Below are 18,533 nucleotides of genomic sequence, written 5' to 3'. Positions count from 1 at the left end.
CAAAACTCAAGATGAAATGACAGCATTCAAAAAGGAAACTGCTTATCTGAGCTATCCCATGAGCTGCTGAGCATCACGGATTTTTACTCAAGCTCTCCTCAGATGAAAGAGACGGACACCAATCCATACAGAGCACTTGTGGACTGGAGAAAGATCAGTATTGCAATGGGTGTTGAGAATAAATTGGTAAGGCCTCAAGCAGGCGAAAGACACAGTCCTTGCAGAAACAAAGGGCACATTAGTGTTCCACCGACGGGGCTGTCATGTTGATTTTTCCCTTCTGCTTTCTGCTCAGTGCTGTTTTTCTCAGTCTCTCGGAGGTTAAGGACAGATGGGAACCATTAGATCTTTGTGGCTCCTTTGGGAACTGTTAGTCAGACCTCTTGTATATCACAGCCCTTCAAACCTCACCTGCTTACCTTGCGTGAGACTTGACTACAGTGTCACTCACGCTTCTAACTGTGGTTAGAGCACATCCATCAGAAACATGCCCGCCTTGGCTCAGACACATCTGGAAAACACACCAGCTGCCCTGATAGTTTGTTACAGTGATTAATCACCTTCATTCCCATAAATTTGTGCCCAGTTTTTCATATGAATTTATCTGGTTTCAGCTTGCTGCTACACATTCCCATAATTTACTAGATTAAAGAGCCTTTCAGTACCTGATATTGTTCTCCCAAGGAAGTTCTTCACCATCATAATCAATTCCCTGCTCAGTCTTTTTTGATAAGCTAGAGAGAGCGAGTGCTTCACATCTCCCATTGCAAAGCATTTTCTTCAGGCTCTGAATCATTTTGTGTGGCTCTAATGTTCCACCACCCATTTTTCAACATCAATTTAAAACATCCAAGACATCCCAGTGCGGGTCTCACGAATATAATATGCGCTCATATCCAGTTGCCTGTCCCTTAGGAGTCTAAAAAAAATAAATCTGTGCAGGGTCTTAGGCACATGCAAGCTGGCATCCCTCTGGCTGGCATTTGGAGCACCCAAAAAACAGCCACCTTCACTGGTGCTGCCATCTCAGCAGATAAAGAGAAAGCATGACAACGCTGTCCACCTGCCTGTTCATTGTGACGTTATTCAGCGTTGGAAAGCAAAGCTGCCCCCGCACAAGGTACCGCTCTGAGCACAGATCACCCCAGGCACACCCAGACTGCATCTCTCGGGATAAACCAGCCACTGGGCATGAAGCAGCTGTATCTAGGCTGTTAAACTCTCTTACCCATCAAAGTGGGGTGGCCGCAGCCAGGCTTTTTACATCCATGCCTGGGAATTGTTTGGGAAGGTGCCAGCAGCCTAGGCCAACTTTTTGCAGTCTAGCCATGGACCCAGCTGAGTTTCACTCTCTGGAAGTGCTCTCCACCACCGTCCCCTTCACTGAGATAAATGCTGTCTGAACACAGAACCAGCCTCCAAGGAGGGAGAAAGATGAAGCAACTCCCTTGCTTTCTCATTCTGAACCCTCTTTCTTGACAGCTCAGCAGGACTTGGGATCAGAGAGGTGGCAACAGGCTGGGGCACCATTGTCCTGCCCCTTGATGGTTTAAGGGCTTGCACTGGCACTGGAGAGGCAAGATTTCCATCCCAGCAGAGCCTTCAGCACGCGCATCAGGCCTCTCAGCACAGCCTCATGCTCTCAGCAAGAGAAAGGACGCAGGAAGAAAAGGCAAGAAATAAGGAAGAAAAGGCAGTAAAGTCACTTTTGCGTACGTCCAGAGACAGCTTGTGTCAGCTCTTGCATCACTGTGCAGCTGGGACCAAACCCAGGCTGGTAACCTCAGGTCAAGGTTTAATTGCAAGGCGACAATAAACTGTGGCAGATACTCTCTGTTAATCCCCCTTCAACCTGGAGAAGGAAGAGAGTCTTCGCAGTTAGAAAGAGTCTTGCAAGTTGGAAAAGTTTTAAAGGCTCTACTGACACTACTAACAAATAGAGAAAATAATACAAAATAAACCAAACCAATCTTGAATGTCCCAGGGTAGAACAGCTTTGCCCGATGTGGATTTGGCGTGACTCCAGCAGCTGCAGGGCAGGCACCCAGAAGTCCTAGGTGGGACTGGATCCAGGGATGCAGGACCTGGAAGTAGGCCTGGGATTTGCAGGGACGACAGGCAGGGCCCTCTTCAGGTGCCGGCCATGGTCGAAGAGAGTGAGACCCTTGTGTTCTCTCTCTTTCATAAGGTGTATGACGTGGATGGGATGGAATACTTGGTCAGATTTAATCACCTGTTCTGTCTGCCCCTCCTTGCAAATACACCCCTCTCACTTACGGGACGTGTGAAATCTTATCAGTCTTCTTGGTTGCTATAGCAATAAATCTAAACATGAGCTTCTTCAGCATTCCATTGGTCATCTTATCAGTCCGGAGCAAGCAGCATCTCAAAAAACATGTAGCTAAATTCAGAAAAGTGCAGTTACTTAGAAGGTACTTAGAAGAACTTGGTTGAAAGGAAAATTCACCAAAAGAGAACTGGTCTTGTTTTTAACAAAACCAGGACACCTCGGGTGGGCAGACGATTTAGTCCTGGGGGGTGCCTGAGCTGCCCCTCCTGCATCAAACATCTGCCCTGCACTGGCACCCAAAGCTTTCTCATGGCAGGACCATCCTGCTGTCACTTGTCAGAGCCAAAACAGCAGTCACCCAGGTATCTAACACCAACAAAGTGGATGGCACTTCACACCTGTTATAGGTAGATAAGGAATTCAGGCTGAGCAGAAATACGACTTTTTCTATCACTTTCCAGGGTTCTCAGATGAGGAGGTTGAGTGAAAAGCTATTTGGAGAAAAAAAATAACCACTTCCCCATCTCAAAAGAAGGGAACAAAAATACTTGATAGCTAATATTTTATTAGATTTCAACTTGGAACAATAGGAATTCCTCCTTTTCCACAGAATTTTCCCCTTTCTTATATTCTGTCAGTGGCAGAAAACGCTGACTCACAAACCTGGAGCTTTAAAAAAAAAAAAAAGAATATTTCATATGCAGAAGAAACATATCTTACATCATTTCATGCTTCCTGCTCTGCTCGCTGGTGCTGCGTTCCTCATTTTCAGGCTGTTTTAAAGGTCAGCTTCACAGAACAAATCCTGACCTCAGACATGGGAAATATGCTGCCTCATCACTCCAGGATCTTTTCTCACATGATTAGTCTCAACATTCCTGCAAGTAGAACAGGCCTCATCACTGCTGCCACAGAAAAAAAAAAAAGGGGGGGATGTTTTTTCTTTCCATTACCCAAGTTCATATTCATCACCATCACAGCCCTGTTTCATAGGCCGGGGGCTACTTCAGCAGTGTAATGCTATTGCCATCTACGGGTAAGTAATAGTCTCACCAGCGATATTACAAGTCAGAATACATACCTAAATTGACAATTACTCTCAGGAAAGTTTTAAAGGACCTTAAAGAGCATTTTAGTTAAGATTTTCTAATGACTAAAATATAGGATCTGGATAAGAGTTATTCACAGATGACAGCAATTACTTCTCATGTTATTTGCCTTAATCCTAATTATGTACTCACCCAACTGGCTTCATTTTGCCTGAATAATTTTATTTTGATGTTATAATTTGAGCAGGCATAAGAGGTCACGTTAAGGTGTCGATCCAGAAGAAGCATGTGCACTCTATATATTTTAAACAAAAGATCTGAATTTTTGAAATTACTGCTATCAATTATTAAATGTTTAAAGAATGATGGAAGGCACAACAGTAATGAACAAGCTTCAGTGTTATAGGAAAGCTGAAGATTAATTTTCTTGCTTAATAACTCTTCTAACAATGTAAGATTTCAACCTGAATAAAAGAACCAGTCAATTAATCTACTGGTTATAAATGATTAATATATACTGACAAAATAGTTTGATTGAAGTATAAAAGCTACGGCAAACTCTTTTTTTGCTTGCTTATGCCTCTAAGAAAGATTCTGGCTCTTTTTCAGTAACCTAATGGACCATGTTCATATGAAAAAATCTTGTCAGTAAGAAATACAAAGCAAAACTGAAGCTCCTCACTCACTGGGAGACTCTACAGATGACATTTAAAAGAGAGCACAACATCAGAGGGACCAAAAAAAAAAAAAGGTTTTTCTGTTAAATTATAACTAGCCAGACGGTTACACTGCTCTCAGGTTTCAGATAAAGGCACAGAGATTGCCTCCCACGCCTGCAGAGCTCATTGCCAGGTGGCACGGATCATGCATGGTTAGCTCGTCAGCCTTGGCCTCTTCTTGGTCCCTGCTGAACCAGGGAAAGGGAAATGCCCAGGCCCTGGGAGCAAAGATTGTTCTGTGGCTTGTCATGCAGAAAACACAAAAAACCAAAATCAAAAAACCCAAACAAACAGTAACAAAAAAAAGCATCAGACCCCACCATAGCCCCTTGCTAGAGGAAGGACACTGGGAGATTGAATCTCATAGAAGTTGTAGGAAAAGAACCAAAGCACCAAGTTTTCTTCTAACCACGTCAGAACAAAAAATATTTGATAAGGATTTCTGGAAGAAAGGGCCAGAGGTGTCCGTGAATAAGCGCAAGAATAGGCACTTCCAGTGATCGCAGAACTATAAACAAAAGCACTTTTGTGCACTCCCAGATTACTTGCCCTTAATTTCTCTTGCAGTCACATGCTTATGTGGGCCTGTACTGTTTGAAAACACGATTCATTAAGATGGCTTAAATTGCAACCAAGTATTGTACTATTAATACTGACTTTGTTTTAATTTTCCTGTTACTTAGTATAATTTGTTTCATAACTGTATCTATTACATGACCAAATCCCCACTGAATCCTTTAAAAGTTTTTGTTGGTATGTGCACTACATTTCCAAAGCGTTTCAGATTTATGTGCTTCTCCCCTGCCCCCCTGTCATTGTTTCATTGGTTCAGGGACATCCCCTTCTTTTCAGCAGATTGAAACATCCAGTAATCTGAAACAGATTTGGTGGCCCTATAGCATTAAATTGTGCTTCCTGGTGCTTTCTTCCTGCTACAAAAGACTTTATGCATTAGTGGGTACATAAAATTGCACCAGAGACTGAATACATATTGAAAAGTAATAAATGATTCCATATGGTCTTAATTATTCAAAGCAGCGCACCACTGTTTTAAAGAAAAGGTGTTTAATTTTCCAATTAGGAAGATTTTTAAATAGCCCTTCTAACCCACAGATATGGAAACACTCTCACTTCAGATATTCTCCCTAACTGAGAGATTTGGGCGCACCAACAATTTTCACAGTCAAATGGTGTCCTTGGGTTGCTAGCTAGCAAGGGTACAATTAGCCAAGGCAGTTAATTTCTTCCTTTTATTCAAAAAAGCTTGTGTCATCATTACCGCGAAGACACAGGTCACAAAGCCTCTGTGAGCAAACTGAATAGCATAAGCTTCATGCTCTTGAACATCTGTCAGACCTCAGCTACAGTTCCTCCCTAGTTCTCCCTGTTTATTTCCAAGGAAAAAATCATTTTGATAAACCAAGGCTTATAAAACTCCTACTTAGATATAGTTCAGGTTTAATATGCCTATTATGAGCAGTAGCTACTGTATTTAGAAACAGCAGGTTCTTGGGCAGATCAGTTCTCAGCGTGTATTCAATTACGTCTGCTCACTTAAATGGTACCCACCAAAAAAAGTTAAAAAAAAATCAGGTCTCAATCTCAATGTCATTGTCTCTCTACATGTGAAATGGCAGTGAAAAACTTAAGATGCACACCTTTAACACAACAGTTTTCAAGACTGAAGGGAATTATTTTGCAGGGCAGGCAAGTCGGCATACGAATGGAAGAATTCAACTTTTCAGATTCCAGGAGGTGTCTGCAGGGCAGTTAGCTATAATTGCATGCTCTGAGCATGTTTAAGTGACATTCACATGAGCCACAAAGAATGTCAGGCCTTTAATACCAGAAGCAGGACTGGGGCAGAATTGGGGCATTAAAGTTCAGAACTGCCCTCCCAAAAGCCCCCGCTCAACTGATGTCTAATCCTGGAGGCTCTGGAGTCCTATTTTTAGTCTGTCAGCATCCCAAGATACAGGACATTCTGCCTTTTGCATACCCAGAACCACCCCACGTTGGGCAGCTCCATGACTCTCTTCTCACTGAGCCCAGTGCTGGAATTCAGAGCTCAGACACGTCTCTGTGCAAGACGAGACCCGCGGCCCCGGCTGTGCAGCCTGCTCAGAGCACACCCAACACACGCCAGCGGGCTCCTGCTCCTCACAGCACGCTGCTGTGATCGCTCTTCCGAGACGGGACAGCAGGTAGGAGGTGCCTGTCGCTATCCCATTGCTGGCTGCAGCATGTCTCAGGCACTCAGAAAATGTGACCCCCTTCCCATTCCTCTGGCCTGATGCAGCTCCTGAGTCAGCAGCCTCCCAGTTCCTCCAGGGTGGGAGAGAAAGAGAGAGAGAGAAGCAGCTGCAAATTCTTATCATCGCCTTCTCCACCATGTGCTGAGCTGCTGACTGCTTTTACTTAACACTTCACCAGCTCCTTTGAACCCTTTCTCAGCTCCCCAGGGGGGTATACTTCCTTCCCCCGTCTGCCTTGCAGTGCCCCCCCACACCAGGGACCCAGGATCAACATCTCCCCACTTCTGCCTGATGGGATTCAGATGCCTCTCTCTGACCTTCCTGAAGACTATTTTACCCAGGAGCTAGTCTGGCCTGAAGAGCATCTTCTGGGATGTAGGCTGGCCTAACATGCACTCCATTTTCAACCAGCCTGTTGAACCCATACTGCTGCCTGGGGGAGAGGGTGGTGAATTAGGATTCACAGGAGCAACGAAAGAAAGGCCGTGACCTGGCAATAATAACATTGCCGTGGGGAAGGGAGAGGGACAGCCTTGGATTTCAGTCCTCTTTTCCAAGTCTGCTCTGTGTACCTTACATCCAACATTTGTCAGATGACAAAACACAAACCTCTGGGAAAAGAACCATAAGCCACCTTTTCAGTTTTCTGATCACTGGAGATACAGAATGACGGAGGGAGGTGCTTGGACTTCTTCCTCCAGGAACCACATACAGGAGAAAATAATTATTTGAAGGAACTAAAATAAGCTGTATGCAGGCACCTGATGTCAAAAGGAGAGGCCAGGCTGCGATTCACAGCACAGGGAAATCCTTTCCTGCAACCTGCGTTCTCTTCACCTGATCCCTGAGTAAAGCCTCTGCTATAGGTGTGTGCCTTACATTTGCAGGTAGAGGGAAGCAGGACTGTGACAGGTGGTTATTTTAGGGCCGTGGTGTGTAAGCACCACTACAACAAGGCAAGGATCGAGGCTACATCTCTCTGCACAGCACTATGCAGACAGGACAGCCACCTTGGAGACATTACTTGTCCTATGAAGACAATCAACGCTGCCACAGTTCCAGAGGTGTAGCTTTCAGGTCTCTCTATCAGCACCCTATTTCTAAGTACTCAGCACAAGGGACCCCGCTGCCAGACCTGCACGTGCTCCCCTTTCCCTCACGCCTCATACAGGCCTGCGGGTCCCCTCCAGAGCTGGGCTGCAACTCCGCTTTGAGACAGGGGAACGCGAAAACCGAGAGATCGCTTCACCTGACCCTCGGTGCAGCCGTAGCTTCTGGCTGCAGGCAGTTTTTAGCTTATCACGCTACCTCCAGCAAAGGCTTTTCTCCCCGCGCCGCTGCGGGCACTGCCCGCAGCCTCCCCGCACCGCCCCGCTGAACGAAGGGTCAGCTTCTACGCGACGGAACCCGGGCAGGGCTTGCAGGGGCCACACCATAGCCGCCGGTTCACACCGCGCACCAGCGGCCGCCTCCCCGCTAGCCGGAGCCTGGTGACCCGCGCTCCCTCCGGGCCAGGCCAGGAGCAGGGGCGGCCCGGCGCTCAACTAGCGCTCCCGGCCCGCCGCCGCCTCCCGGGAGCGCCCCCCGCCAAGCCCGCCCAGGGCCATCGCGGCGGGTACCGGCGCCAACACGCTCTGCAGCGGGACGCGCCGGCCACCCCGCCCCGGGACACGGGACCCCCGCCACCGCCCCTCCCCCCGCCTCGGGCCCCCTCCCCGCGCCGCATTTTACTCGATTGTTTATTATTTTCCAAGGGGCGGTGGCGGGGTGGTGGCGTCTACCAATGGGAAGCGCCACTGCCCTGACGAGCGAAGGGCGGCAGCCAATGGGTGGCGAGGGCGGGCCCCGGCGGTCACGCGCGGCTCTAGAGCATGACATCATCTGTTTGCACGGCGCAGCCTAGCTTGGTGCGGGCGGGGCGGTGGCGGCGGGGCGGGGCCGCCGCCAGGGGGCGGGGCGGCGGTGAGGGGGCGGGGCGGGGCCAGGCTCCTAGCTGCGGCTCGGCGGGGCTGGCAGCTGGGCCTGGATCGGCGGGGCGGGGGGGTGTCGGTGTCCCTGGCGCGCCCGGCGGCCCTCCAAGTGGCAGGCGCCGCGTCCCGCCGGCGGGGAGCGTCTGCCGGCCGTTGGGCTCGCGGCATGCAGCCCAACCGCTGGTTAACACCGCCCCCTCTCCCCCCGCTGAGGTAACCCCGCCGCGGGCCTTCGGGCAGGGCCGCTGTCCACCGGTGTGTGGGCAAAGGAAGGTGTTAAATTATAATAATGGCATAATTAAGTGATAAGTGGGTCTAATTAAGGCCGCATGGGGTAACCGGGACGGGTTAAGTGACATGCCCGGGTTGCACAATGAGTCGGTGCCGGGGCAGAACGGACCTGCCCGAGCCAAGCGGGAGAGGTGTCTGTCTGTCTTCAGAGGGATTGGAGGGGTCTGTGTCCTGATGGGGCAGGAGCGGGGGAAGACATGATTAAGTGTCTCCTTGAATCTCTAACAGAAACTGCTGTTGTGAAGATTAAATCCTTTCGTATCATCTAACCTGAATTAAAAGGTGGCATTTCTTGCTGGATCTTAGCAGTTTGACTCATTTCACCCTAATGATATAAATGCAATAATTTCATGTATTCCTAAGTACTTAGAAATTACGATGCAAGCTTTTGAGTAGCATAATGTCAGCTGAAAAAACGTGTTGAAAAAGGTTTTAAAATATGTGTGGTTCTTTTTTCTCCTCCATGCTTTCTTCCTGGCCCTGAGTGTGCTTGGGTCACATCTATGGTGCATCAGGAATTTGGCTATTGGTTTAAATCAGATGCTGAGATGCTCCTTTAATGGGACTTTAAGAACAGGGATTTCAGGCAAACACCAGTATTGCAGGACTCATAAATAAAACTGAGAGAGCTGGCAACACTGCTATGCTCTGCTATTTGTGGCTGTTATTAAATGTATGGAACACTGTTAGAAACCTTCTACTTTGATTCATGAGAAACTGAGAGTCTTTCTTGGCCTACAAGGTGCAGCTTTTTGGTGGGCCGTGGCAAAGCAGTTTCAGCAGACGTGAGGCTGCTTTAATAACAATAGGAAACTGCAGGGTTGAATTCTCCTACTTGCTGAGCTTCACAGCTCCTTACTTGACCAGTTTTTTTGGAGGTTTCATTGTAAACATTGTTTCTGCCAGAAAAGTGATACTGTTTTTAATGTGACTGACCCTAGACACTGTATGTAGTACAGAAATGGGTCAAGGATTCCTCAGCAGTGGGTGCTCAAGTTTAGGTGTATACAGAGATGAATGCTTCCAGCCTTAGGGTTCGGGCCCCAAATTGTGAAGATGACTTGAGGAAAGAGTTTTTCTCTCCAAAATAGTAATATCATCATTACCTTCTGTTACTGCACTTCTCTTCCTTCCCCTTCCCTCCATTACAGCAGTCAGTCAACCAGTTCACAGGCTGAAGTCCAACTTCAATTGATCTTTAAATTGCTGTTCATCACTTTGAGGAAAATTTTATAGTCAGAACTCTGTACCCATCTTTGGCAAACCCTTCATGTCTCCATGGCACAATTTGGACCCTTGCTCTGTGTCTATCTGCCAGTCAGCCAGTCTCCCTGTAATAACTGTGGAATCCATTAGCCAGCTCTAGCCAAATTGGCACAAAAGGTTAAAGTCTTAAAGTATGAAGTTGGCTGGCTTATAGATGACTTTCTAATCAGCACACAGGTTGCTCTGAATCAGCCACACAACCTACTGCCCTTTGCCCAGTCTTTGTTTGAAGAACATAGTAGAGAACTGTGAGAAGAACAAAAAATACACTGAAGGAGCCGCTCTCTCACGAGGTGGCTGGGAGTGTTATTGCAGTGGACAAAAACCTCTTGGAGACCGGGCTGCAGGTGGCTTACAAAACGACCCACCACTTACTTGTTTGTGGGAAGTCCCTGTAGACAACGCAGCCATTGTTTAATGTAACGGAAATATAACATTGTTTTATTGGGCAGCAGTACACTGTACAGTGTACTGATTTCTATAACGATGTAATGACAAGGAGAAGTTCCATGTCCCCTACCTGCCATACAACTCTAACTGTAACCCTGCTTCTGCAGTAAGATATTTGTGTAAGGGAGACAAAGCCAGAAATGTGACTAACACTTCTTTAGCTACCAGCTCAGGAGAATATGGGTTATAGCAGAATGAAGGAGTGACCACATCTGGGTTACCACCATGAACTGGTGCACTCTTATCTTATGGGAAGCTGATGCTCTGAACTGACAAAATGGAAGAATGAGAATGAAAACTGAGCTGGTGATAGCCTGCTGTAGTTGAACAGAGCAGCTCAAAAGAGTTAAACTCCATGCAAAAATCACTTATGAGGACTTCCATGCAGAGTGCTGTCATCTGAACGTTACTTTCCCTGAAGCAGTATGCCACAGGCCCCACATCTCATGGGTCTTGTGTGGTCTGTGTATGGCTGAGATCACCCACAGAGGCAACTCAGAACTGCAAAGCAACCATGACCCTGCCAGATCCATATCATCAGGTACCGTGGTAGGTACACGTGTTCTCAATATAAACTTGAGCAAGGATAGTAGAAAAAAGGAGATGCAGAGGAAGACGCAGTACTGCCCTGAGATGCTCACAGCCTGAGTAGGCACAATAAGTGAGCGAGGCTTTCAAATGGCCTCAGGGCTGGCCTAACTTTATTCCTGTTGAAGTCAGTGATAAAACTCCCATAAACAGAGCCTTTTTGAAAATCCCACCCTAGGGTTACCGAAGTACTTAAAGGAAGAGACTGGAAATCGTGCAAGCTTTAGATTAAATTTTGATCAGTTTTTATATGTATTTCAGCCACAGAATAGCCATAAGAAGGGCTCTTTTTTGTGCATGCACATTTGATAAGTAAAATGTATCAAAACAATTATATTGTGGTTTTAATTCTACCTCTAAATGGCAATATCATGCATGCTGTGTGGAGTTGTGAAGAACTGGTACCGTGACTTATGTGATAGAGGCTGTATGGCTGATATACCAGTGAATTCTGAAGAGAGCAGATAATCTTGCAGTAAAGGCCCAGGGCTGGCACTCACGAGATCTAGTTTTATTTCTCAGTTCTGACATGGGCTTCCTGTATGACCTCAGCACAGTCATGTAATTGCTCAGTGCCTCAGTCCATCATCTCTTTAATAGGGTTACTACTTATTTCCTTTCTCCCGCCCTGGCCTGCCTTACTTAGACTGCAATTCTGCCAGGGAGTGGAGCATTTCTTACCACGTACATCCAGTACAATGAGATGTAATGGCAATGCCTGTAGAGTAATGCAATGCCAATTAAATAAATAAATGAAGATGATAATATCATTTAGGACTAGATTTGGAGCTTGTAATTCAGTCTAAGGTCAAAGTGCTACGCTTCCCTCAAACCTTGGGACCTAAGGAAGCGCTCCACAGGAAGGTTTCTGCACTGGTCAAAATCAAGCAGCAGCAGGTTTTGGGAAGGGGCTGTGTCAGTCACAGCTTTGCAGCCAGCCTTCGCTGGCTAACTGCTGAAAGCCACAAGCAGAGGCTGCCTGGAGACATGGTGTTAGACTAAGTATCTTCTCATCGTGCACAGCTTTGTCTGATCTTGGTTCCCGGCTCTCTTCAATGCTACTGTGGTTCTCCTGTCCTACCAACTCCTAGATCATACGCACGAACGCCAGTATCACAATTGCAGAGTAGCTGGTGTCTTTTTGAGCTGCCTTGCATTCCTGTAAGGGGTCACGTTACAACAAGAGTCGCAGCAGGGCTTGGCACGACAACATCATGACCCAAAATGAAGCTGCAGTGAAAATTATTTCTGTTACTCGAACCTGCATTCGTTCTGATTAATTCAGTGTCTCCTACTATATTTAGATAACTGAGGATTAATTGTATGCATGCTGGAATGCTGTCCCTTGTAATGAAATCGTGCTGAACTATTCCTAACTTGAGTGCCACTTGAATTTGAAACCTAACTAGACCCTGAGGGCCTTAGCCCTTACTTAGCAGGATGTGTAAGGCATGCAGGATCAGGGCCTTGCTGTTTTCTAATCAAACCAAATGGTTTTCAAATCTCATTGCTTGCCTATAATGCTAAATAAATGAGGAATAAATTAATTTGTCTGCTAATGCTACATAGCAATCCTCCAGAAGCACACCCACTTCTCAATACATGCAGTTGTCTATATCTGGTATCAGATACAACACTGGTTTTGTGCTAAATCTAGTCCATAGTTTAGGTCGATACAAAGCTAGGTGAGAACTGATACATATACATTGCTATGTAATGTCTTTATATTAATAGCTCTATATTCTTGGCTTTGTGGGTCAGCCCTTTATCCAACCCATAATTAACTATGTCTTCAAGTGAGCTACTTTGGAGGGCTTTATGCCAGGGCACAGCCTACGAGGAGGAAGGACAGCGGGATTACATTCACGTGTGGACATGTCTCAACATGCTCCCCTATCACCAGCAGATGGAATATCAGTTTCCAAAAAATGACTAAATTGGACTCCAAAATTAAAATTTACCAGAATAACTCCTGCACCAATAATTCATGACTGGCGGAAACAAGTCAGAAAAGAAGCAGCGCTCCATTCCTCCGCCGTGAGTGGCTGCCGGAGCTGGTTTGACGGTGAGGCGCAGGCGGCAAGTTCCGGAGCTGTGCTGCTTCCTGGTCAGGTGGGCCTGGCAAAGAGAAGAGGTACGGAAAAGTGAGACGGCTGCATCTATTTTTGCTGTTTAAAGTCTACTAAGTGCAGAGAGCCAAGGCTAATGTAACCCTTGGAAAGAATTACCGCATGCTTTGGGAGACTTGAGCTCCTCCCGCTGCCGCCGCCTTCCTGCGGCCCGGGCGGCGCCCCCAGGCCCCAGGCCGGCGCGGGACGCACAGCCTCGGCGGGGAGGAGGTGCTGCTGCGGACCTAAGAGAAGGCGAGCGGCCAGCCGCTTCCCCCACCTGCTCCCAGCGGCATCCCCAGGCCGCCCAGCCTCGCCGCCTCCCCCGGCCCGGCCCGGCTCGGTGTCCCCGCCCCGTCGGGGCGGCCCCTGCGCGGCACCGCCCGTCCCCCGCCCGTGGGCGGGCTGTGCCGTGCCGTGCGGTTAGGTTGAGGCTCCCTGCGTGTGTCTATAACTTTGTGTTGCTGCCGGTGGTTGTTAGGAGGAGGGATGTGGAAGTCGGCGGCGAGCCGGGTGACAGGCTGTTCGGGCGGGCTGCGGCGGCAGGCGGGCTCGGCGCGGGCGGATCGCTTGCTTCTCGTCGGCTGCTCGCAGAGGGAGCGGGCGGTTTGCCGCTTTCCCTTCCTTCGCCTTTAAAGGGAAGGCTCCTCGGAGCTGAAGGCGCAGGAGCAGCAGGAACCATGCAGCAGCGTTGCTTCTTCCTCCCGTGAATTCGGATCCTGATTTCTGCCGGTGTGGAGGTTGCTGTTGATTCTCTCCTCCCTACGCCTCCCTCCCCTCCCGATGTGGCTCTCCCTGCCTCTTCTGCCTGCGCTTTCTAAATGACTTGAGTGAAGGGGGGAAAAACTGTCAAGATGGCAGCAGCAGGAGCAAGGAGGTTATGAATGTGGTGTTGATGCTGGAACAAAACCTATTCTCTTGGGCAGCCCTAGGGAGGGCTTAAAGCTTCGGGACCTGTTGGAAGACTGGCCATTTGATTTGTTCCCGCTGTGTTTGCTTTTTCCCTGCGAGAAGAAGGATTTATTATTGTTATTTTTTTAATCGACCAGCCCCGGGGTGGCCTTCTCCCGCCCTCCTGCTCCGTCGGCTGTGAGATTTTGGGGGGCTGCTTGCGTGTGGCTTGGGGGACACCGCAAAGTGACAGGTTTACGCTAGTATGCAGTTGGATGTATGCTAAGACTTCAGCTCTCTTCAGGGCGTTTTGGAGAAGCAGAAAGTCTTTGGCGTAATCTGAAGGACTCCTCTCCCTGCCCTCCTGCCGAGGAACAGAGCAAAAGACCACCCCCCAAAAGGGAAGATAATCTGCGGAAGCGACGAGGAACTAGCTCGGAGGCGCCGGGGGCGGGGGGGTAGGGAAGGTCCTCTCCCGGTTGGATACAGCGCGGTTCTCGCTGGAGCTACTTCTGCATTCGCATGGAGTGAAACATAAACAAACACACGCACCGCGAGAGCGGCCGCTGCTCCGCCGGCGCGGAGGGCAGCGCCGCGGGCACCTCCGACGCTGCCCGCCCTGCACTGCCGCTCCGGCTCCTAATCTGATTTTTTTTTTTTTTCCCTTTCCCTCCCCTCCTCCTCCCCGCTCCGGCGTGCGCATCGCCCGCGGGGAGCGGGGCTCGGGGTGCAGCAGCGGAGAGCCTGCCAGCCCTTAGCGGAGCGCGGCATGCCCGCCCGCCGGTCTCCCGCCTGTTAGGCTCCCGTCGGCACCGAGGAGGCGGCGAAGGAGGAGCGGGGTCGGCGGCTGCCCGCCCGCCCCGTCGCAGCGCCCCGCTGCCGCCGCCGCAGCCGCCCGCGGGAGAGGCCAAGATGGCAGAGGCGTCGCCCCCCGCCCCGCTTTCGCCCTTGGACGTGGAGCTGGACCCCGAGTTCGAGCCGCAGAGCCGCCCCCGCTCCTGCACCTGGCCGCTGCAGAGGCCCGAGCTGCAGGCCAGCCCCGCCAAGCCCGCCGGCGAGCCGCCCGCCGACGCCGCCTCCATGATCCCCGAGGAGGAGGACGACGAGGAAGAGGGGGGCGGCTCGGCCATGGCCGTTGGCAGCGCGACCCCCGCGGGAGAAGCGGCGGCGACAGCCACCGCCGTCCCGGAGGAGGCGGCGCGGCTGCTTGCCCCGCTGCCCGGGGGCGGCCCGGAGGGACCGAGCCTCTCGCCGGGGGGAGCAGCGGCGGCGGGCGCTGGGGGGCTGAGCGGCGGCCCGGCGGCGGCGCCGAGGAAGTGTTCGTCGCGGCGCAACGCGTGGGGCAATCTCTCCTACGCCGACCTCATCACCCGCGCCATCGAGAGCTCCCCGGAGAAGCGCCTCACCCTCTCCCAGATCTACGACTGGATGGTCCGTTGCGTGCCCTACTTCAAGGACAAGGGCGACAGCAACAGCTCGGCCGGCTGGAAGGTGAGGCAGGGTCCCGGGGCCGCGGCGGACCCACCGCGCCCCCCCTCGACGGACGGGCGGCTGGCGGGGGAGGCGGCCGCGGAGGGGGTTGCCGGCGGCTTTCTCCTCGACGGCAGCCGGACGGGCGCTGCTGCTGGCCGTGCTTGTGGTCGCACAGTTGCCTTTGCTTTTATATTATTTTTTCTTCTTCTTCTTCTTTTTTTCCTTTTTTTTTCCTTTTTTCTTTTTTCTTTTTTTTTTTTTTTAAGGGGCGGGGGGGGCAGAGAAGTTCTGTCTCTTTCCTGTTGCGGTGTGCAAGCAGTGAGGACTCCTAACTCTATGAGCAGGAGAGACGCTGGAGCAGAGCTGGCTTATCTGGTGCACAAGCACATAAACAGGGAAAGAGAAAAGAAAAAAAATAAACGGTGAGGTGTTGCTTCGTTTTTAAAGTTATAGGTACCTTCGCTGTAACTCATGCTGGAAATGAGCAGAGTTTCTTTTATGCAAGGTTGGGCTGAGTCTTGAAGCTCAAATACAGAACGGCTCTATTATTTGTGTCAAGAAAAACCCCGGTGGTTTCCCACATGTTCCTCAAAGGCGATAGAGGGAAATTCGGGTCTTGACATTTCTTCATAAAGTTAATCAAAGCATGGAGTTATTGGCTGCTCAGCCACGGGAATGCTTGGTCTGTGTTTCCTGCAGTGCCAGTGTATGAGTGCACCGTCTACTGATAAACTTGTATATCCTAGCATTTTCTGTCCAGCATTGTGACAGTTAGCAGCTAAGATTACTACTGTTTTAATAAGTGAGACCAAAAAAAAATCTGGTTTTGTGGCTTGTTTACTTAGTGCATGCAAAAGCACGTTGCAGGCAGGCAGGGTTTTGCTCTGAGAATCTAATAAGGCCTACCAGGAGCTGGTGCTGCATGTAAAGCACATTTGAAGTGATTTCCAGAACTGCTTTTTTTCTCCTCCTTTTCCATGTCCGTGTATTAGTGTCTGCCAGACACCAAAATGTCACGTACTTGCAACTGTAGAGAAATGCAGGTGCTGCTTGATGTCTGTAACTGTTTGCAGAGGGAAATCCCAGTACGGTACAGTTGCTGCTGAGGGCCGATAACCGGCAGCATCCGAGACCGAGTTTCTGAATGGATGGTTGAACGTGAATTTGCTGGGAAGTTTTGTTGTGTTCCACAGAAATTAAATTTCCTCTTTGAATCTCTCTAGCTTTGGATCAGGGGACAACTTAGGGTATTTCTGACCAATTTGTATACTGTACAATGAAACATTTCTGGCAGTTTTTGTATTAGCAGCCCTGTCTCATATTTTTGAGCCTGAGTAGGACTTGCTGCTAGGAATTGAAGTGCAGCTCTATGATTTTTATCTTCCAAACGGAGCACCGTACAAGCATTTCACTGACAGATTTGTCTCAGGCTGGGGAAGATATAAATACAAAGTTTATCGGTGGGATAGCTAATTCAAGACAAAGCTTTTTAAAAAACAGATCCTTTTTACAGCTTTTGCTTCAATATTAGGTATTGAATTGTGATCTGACTTTTCAAGTGTGACAGGGAGTGTGATAAAGGGTTACATCTTCTGATTACAACCTGTGTCTTTGTAAGTTGTTTGGTTTCATGCAGAAGCAGTGGCTTTAGATGTCAGCTGCTATGACAAATCCAACCTTTTTATCTGATACTTTGAATTTTCAGTAAATTCTCGATACTCAATTCAAAGGAAGATTTAGTGAACAATGGGGGTGATGCTGTTTTGGCTGAATTTGGTGGCTAAACTCCCATTCGCTTTAGCAGAAGCAGAATCCGGGCCATAACGCAAAGTGCTTACATTGATTAGTATGCTTAATACAGTCACAAATTTTCTGACAATTTATACTGTTAATTTGATATTGATTCCTTTGCTCAGCAGCATTAACTGGTACTTGGAGCTAATTAAAATGTTAAAAACTTGGATCCCTTGAGATTTCTCTGATATAATTTAGTTCAGAAGTTTCTCACAAGCCTTTAGGATGACCTTTCTCAGGAGATGCGAGCACACTGGTAGCAGAAAATTCCACCTCTTTAATGACTGTGAGCTGTCTCTGGAAGTTAGGGTGAGGGGTTTGATGGTGCTAATGGCGGGTGCAGTTGTGCGTGGTGGTAGGGGCGTACTGAAAGGGGCAAAGGAGAGGTCAAGAGCTAATAATTTGCCAGGCATCGAAAACTGCAAAATTTAATTCTTGAGCAGGACTAGATTTTTTTTTAATGTATGCATATACATTCAGAAGAGGAATATTTCTGTTTCTTGGCTGGAACATAAATTAGTTAGTGCAGAGGCAACACTCTTAAATGGAGACTCCATCTTAGTCTCCCAATGTTAAAACACATAATATGTTATTATCATCTCTGTTTCCCTCACAGGTAATGAATACAACTCTTCAGGAACTAATGTCAACTTTTCACATCAGACTTTTTCAGACTGCTAGTTACACCGAGATTTTAAATGAACAGAAGATACTTCTGTATCAGAAGGCTTTTGTCTTAATTTAGAATAATTTTACACAGTTAAATTCATCTTTGAAGGCAGCAAGAACATTTACCAAAATTCTGCTCTGACACTGAGTGGAGAAATTGTCATTTTAAACAAAGAGAAGAAGAGAACTTGTTTTTATTATCCTATGTATTATGTATGAAATATTAATACTGTTTACAGTGAGATGTGCTGAATACCATAATCCATAAACATAGCTGGGATTATACTCCTCAGAACAATTATTTTAAGAGTTATAAATTAAACTTACAACTATAACTTTTTTTTTTTTTTGCCTAGGGCATTAAAGCAGAAGTGAATATTTCATATGTGGTTAGGAAGGCATATATTACGTTTCCGCTAATTCAGATAAGGTTTTCCCAATACACACCCCCCCCACCCCAACAATCTTCTTTGCTTCCCCCTCCCCCCGGCTCGGGTGTGATGTTCGCTGACCTAACACTGCCCGGCAGCTTAACTAGGGCAGTAGTGTACGGAGCTGGCGCGCTGTGGACACTGCTGTACGCTTCCAAATCACCGGGAAGGGTTTTGGTGTATGCTTCAATATCCGCCTACTGTATAGGATACTTATGGAGGGTCGGTATTTATATTTATCATCTCTTGGCAGGGTGGGGGAAAGGTCTGAGGCTGAGCTGTTTTCACC

At 48.4% G+C, this 18,533-nt stretch overlaps 1 protein-coding gene and 1 long non-coding RNA gene across 6 annotated transcripts in view; one reads left to right on the top strand and one right to left on the bottom strand.

The window, feature by feature from the left end:
- Positions 1-2,895: 2,895 nt before the first annotated feature.
- On the bottom strand, positions 2,896-14,201 carry LOC139827603 (uncharacterized). 4 transcript variants are annotated; one of them, XR_011738429.1, is made up of 4 exons: positions 13,107-13,366; positions 12,840-12,996; positions 3,101-3,168; positions 2,896-2,959 (listed from the first exon to the last, which is right to left on the bottom strand). It is a non-coding gene; the product is annotated as an uncharacterized lncRNA (long non-coding RNA). The 4 variants fall into 4 exon arrangements; XR_011738428.1 differs by having other exon boundaries at positions 2,915-3,168; positions 13,107-13,350; XR_011738427.1 differs by lacking the exons at positions 2,896-2,959; positions 3,101-3,168 and adding an exon at positions 11,001-12,108 and having other exon boundaries at positions 13,107-13,349.
- Positions 14,202-14,666: 465 nt separating this feature from the next.
- The window catches only part of FOXO3 (forkhead box O3), a 94,143-nt gene continuing 90,276 nt past the window's right edge, over positions 14,667-18,533 (top strand). Inside the window, exon 1 of one of the 2 annotated variants that reach the window (XR_011738425.1) lies at positions 14,667-15,368. Coding sequence is in view for 1 of the 2 variants with exons in the window: in XM_065833436.2 (XP_065689508.1) it covers positions 14,790-15,368 (579 nt within the window). In the remaining variant the exon portion in view is untranslated. The remainder of the gene's footprint in view (positions 15,369-18,533) is intronic. The other variant, XM_065833436.2, reaches the window with a different exon arrangement.

The sequence above is a fragment of the Patagioenas fasciata genome, chromosome 3 (genome assembly GCF_037038585.1).
Source record: "Patagioenas fasciata isolate bPatFas1 chromosome 3, bPatFas1.hap1, whole genome shotgun sequence".
Taxonomy (NCBI): domain Eukaryota; kingdom Metazoa; phylum Chordata; class Aves; order Columbiformes; family Columbidae; genus Patagioenas; species Patagioenas fasciata.
Note: the sequence above shows the minus strand (reverse complement) of the source record. Positions and strands in the feature narration are given on the sequence as shown.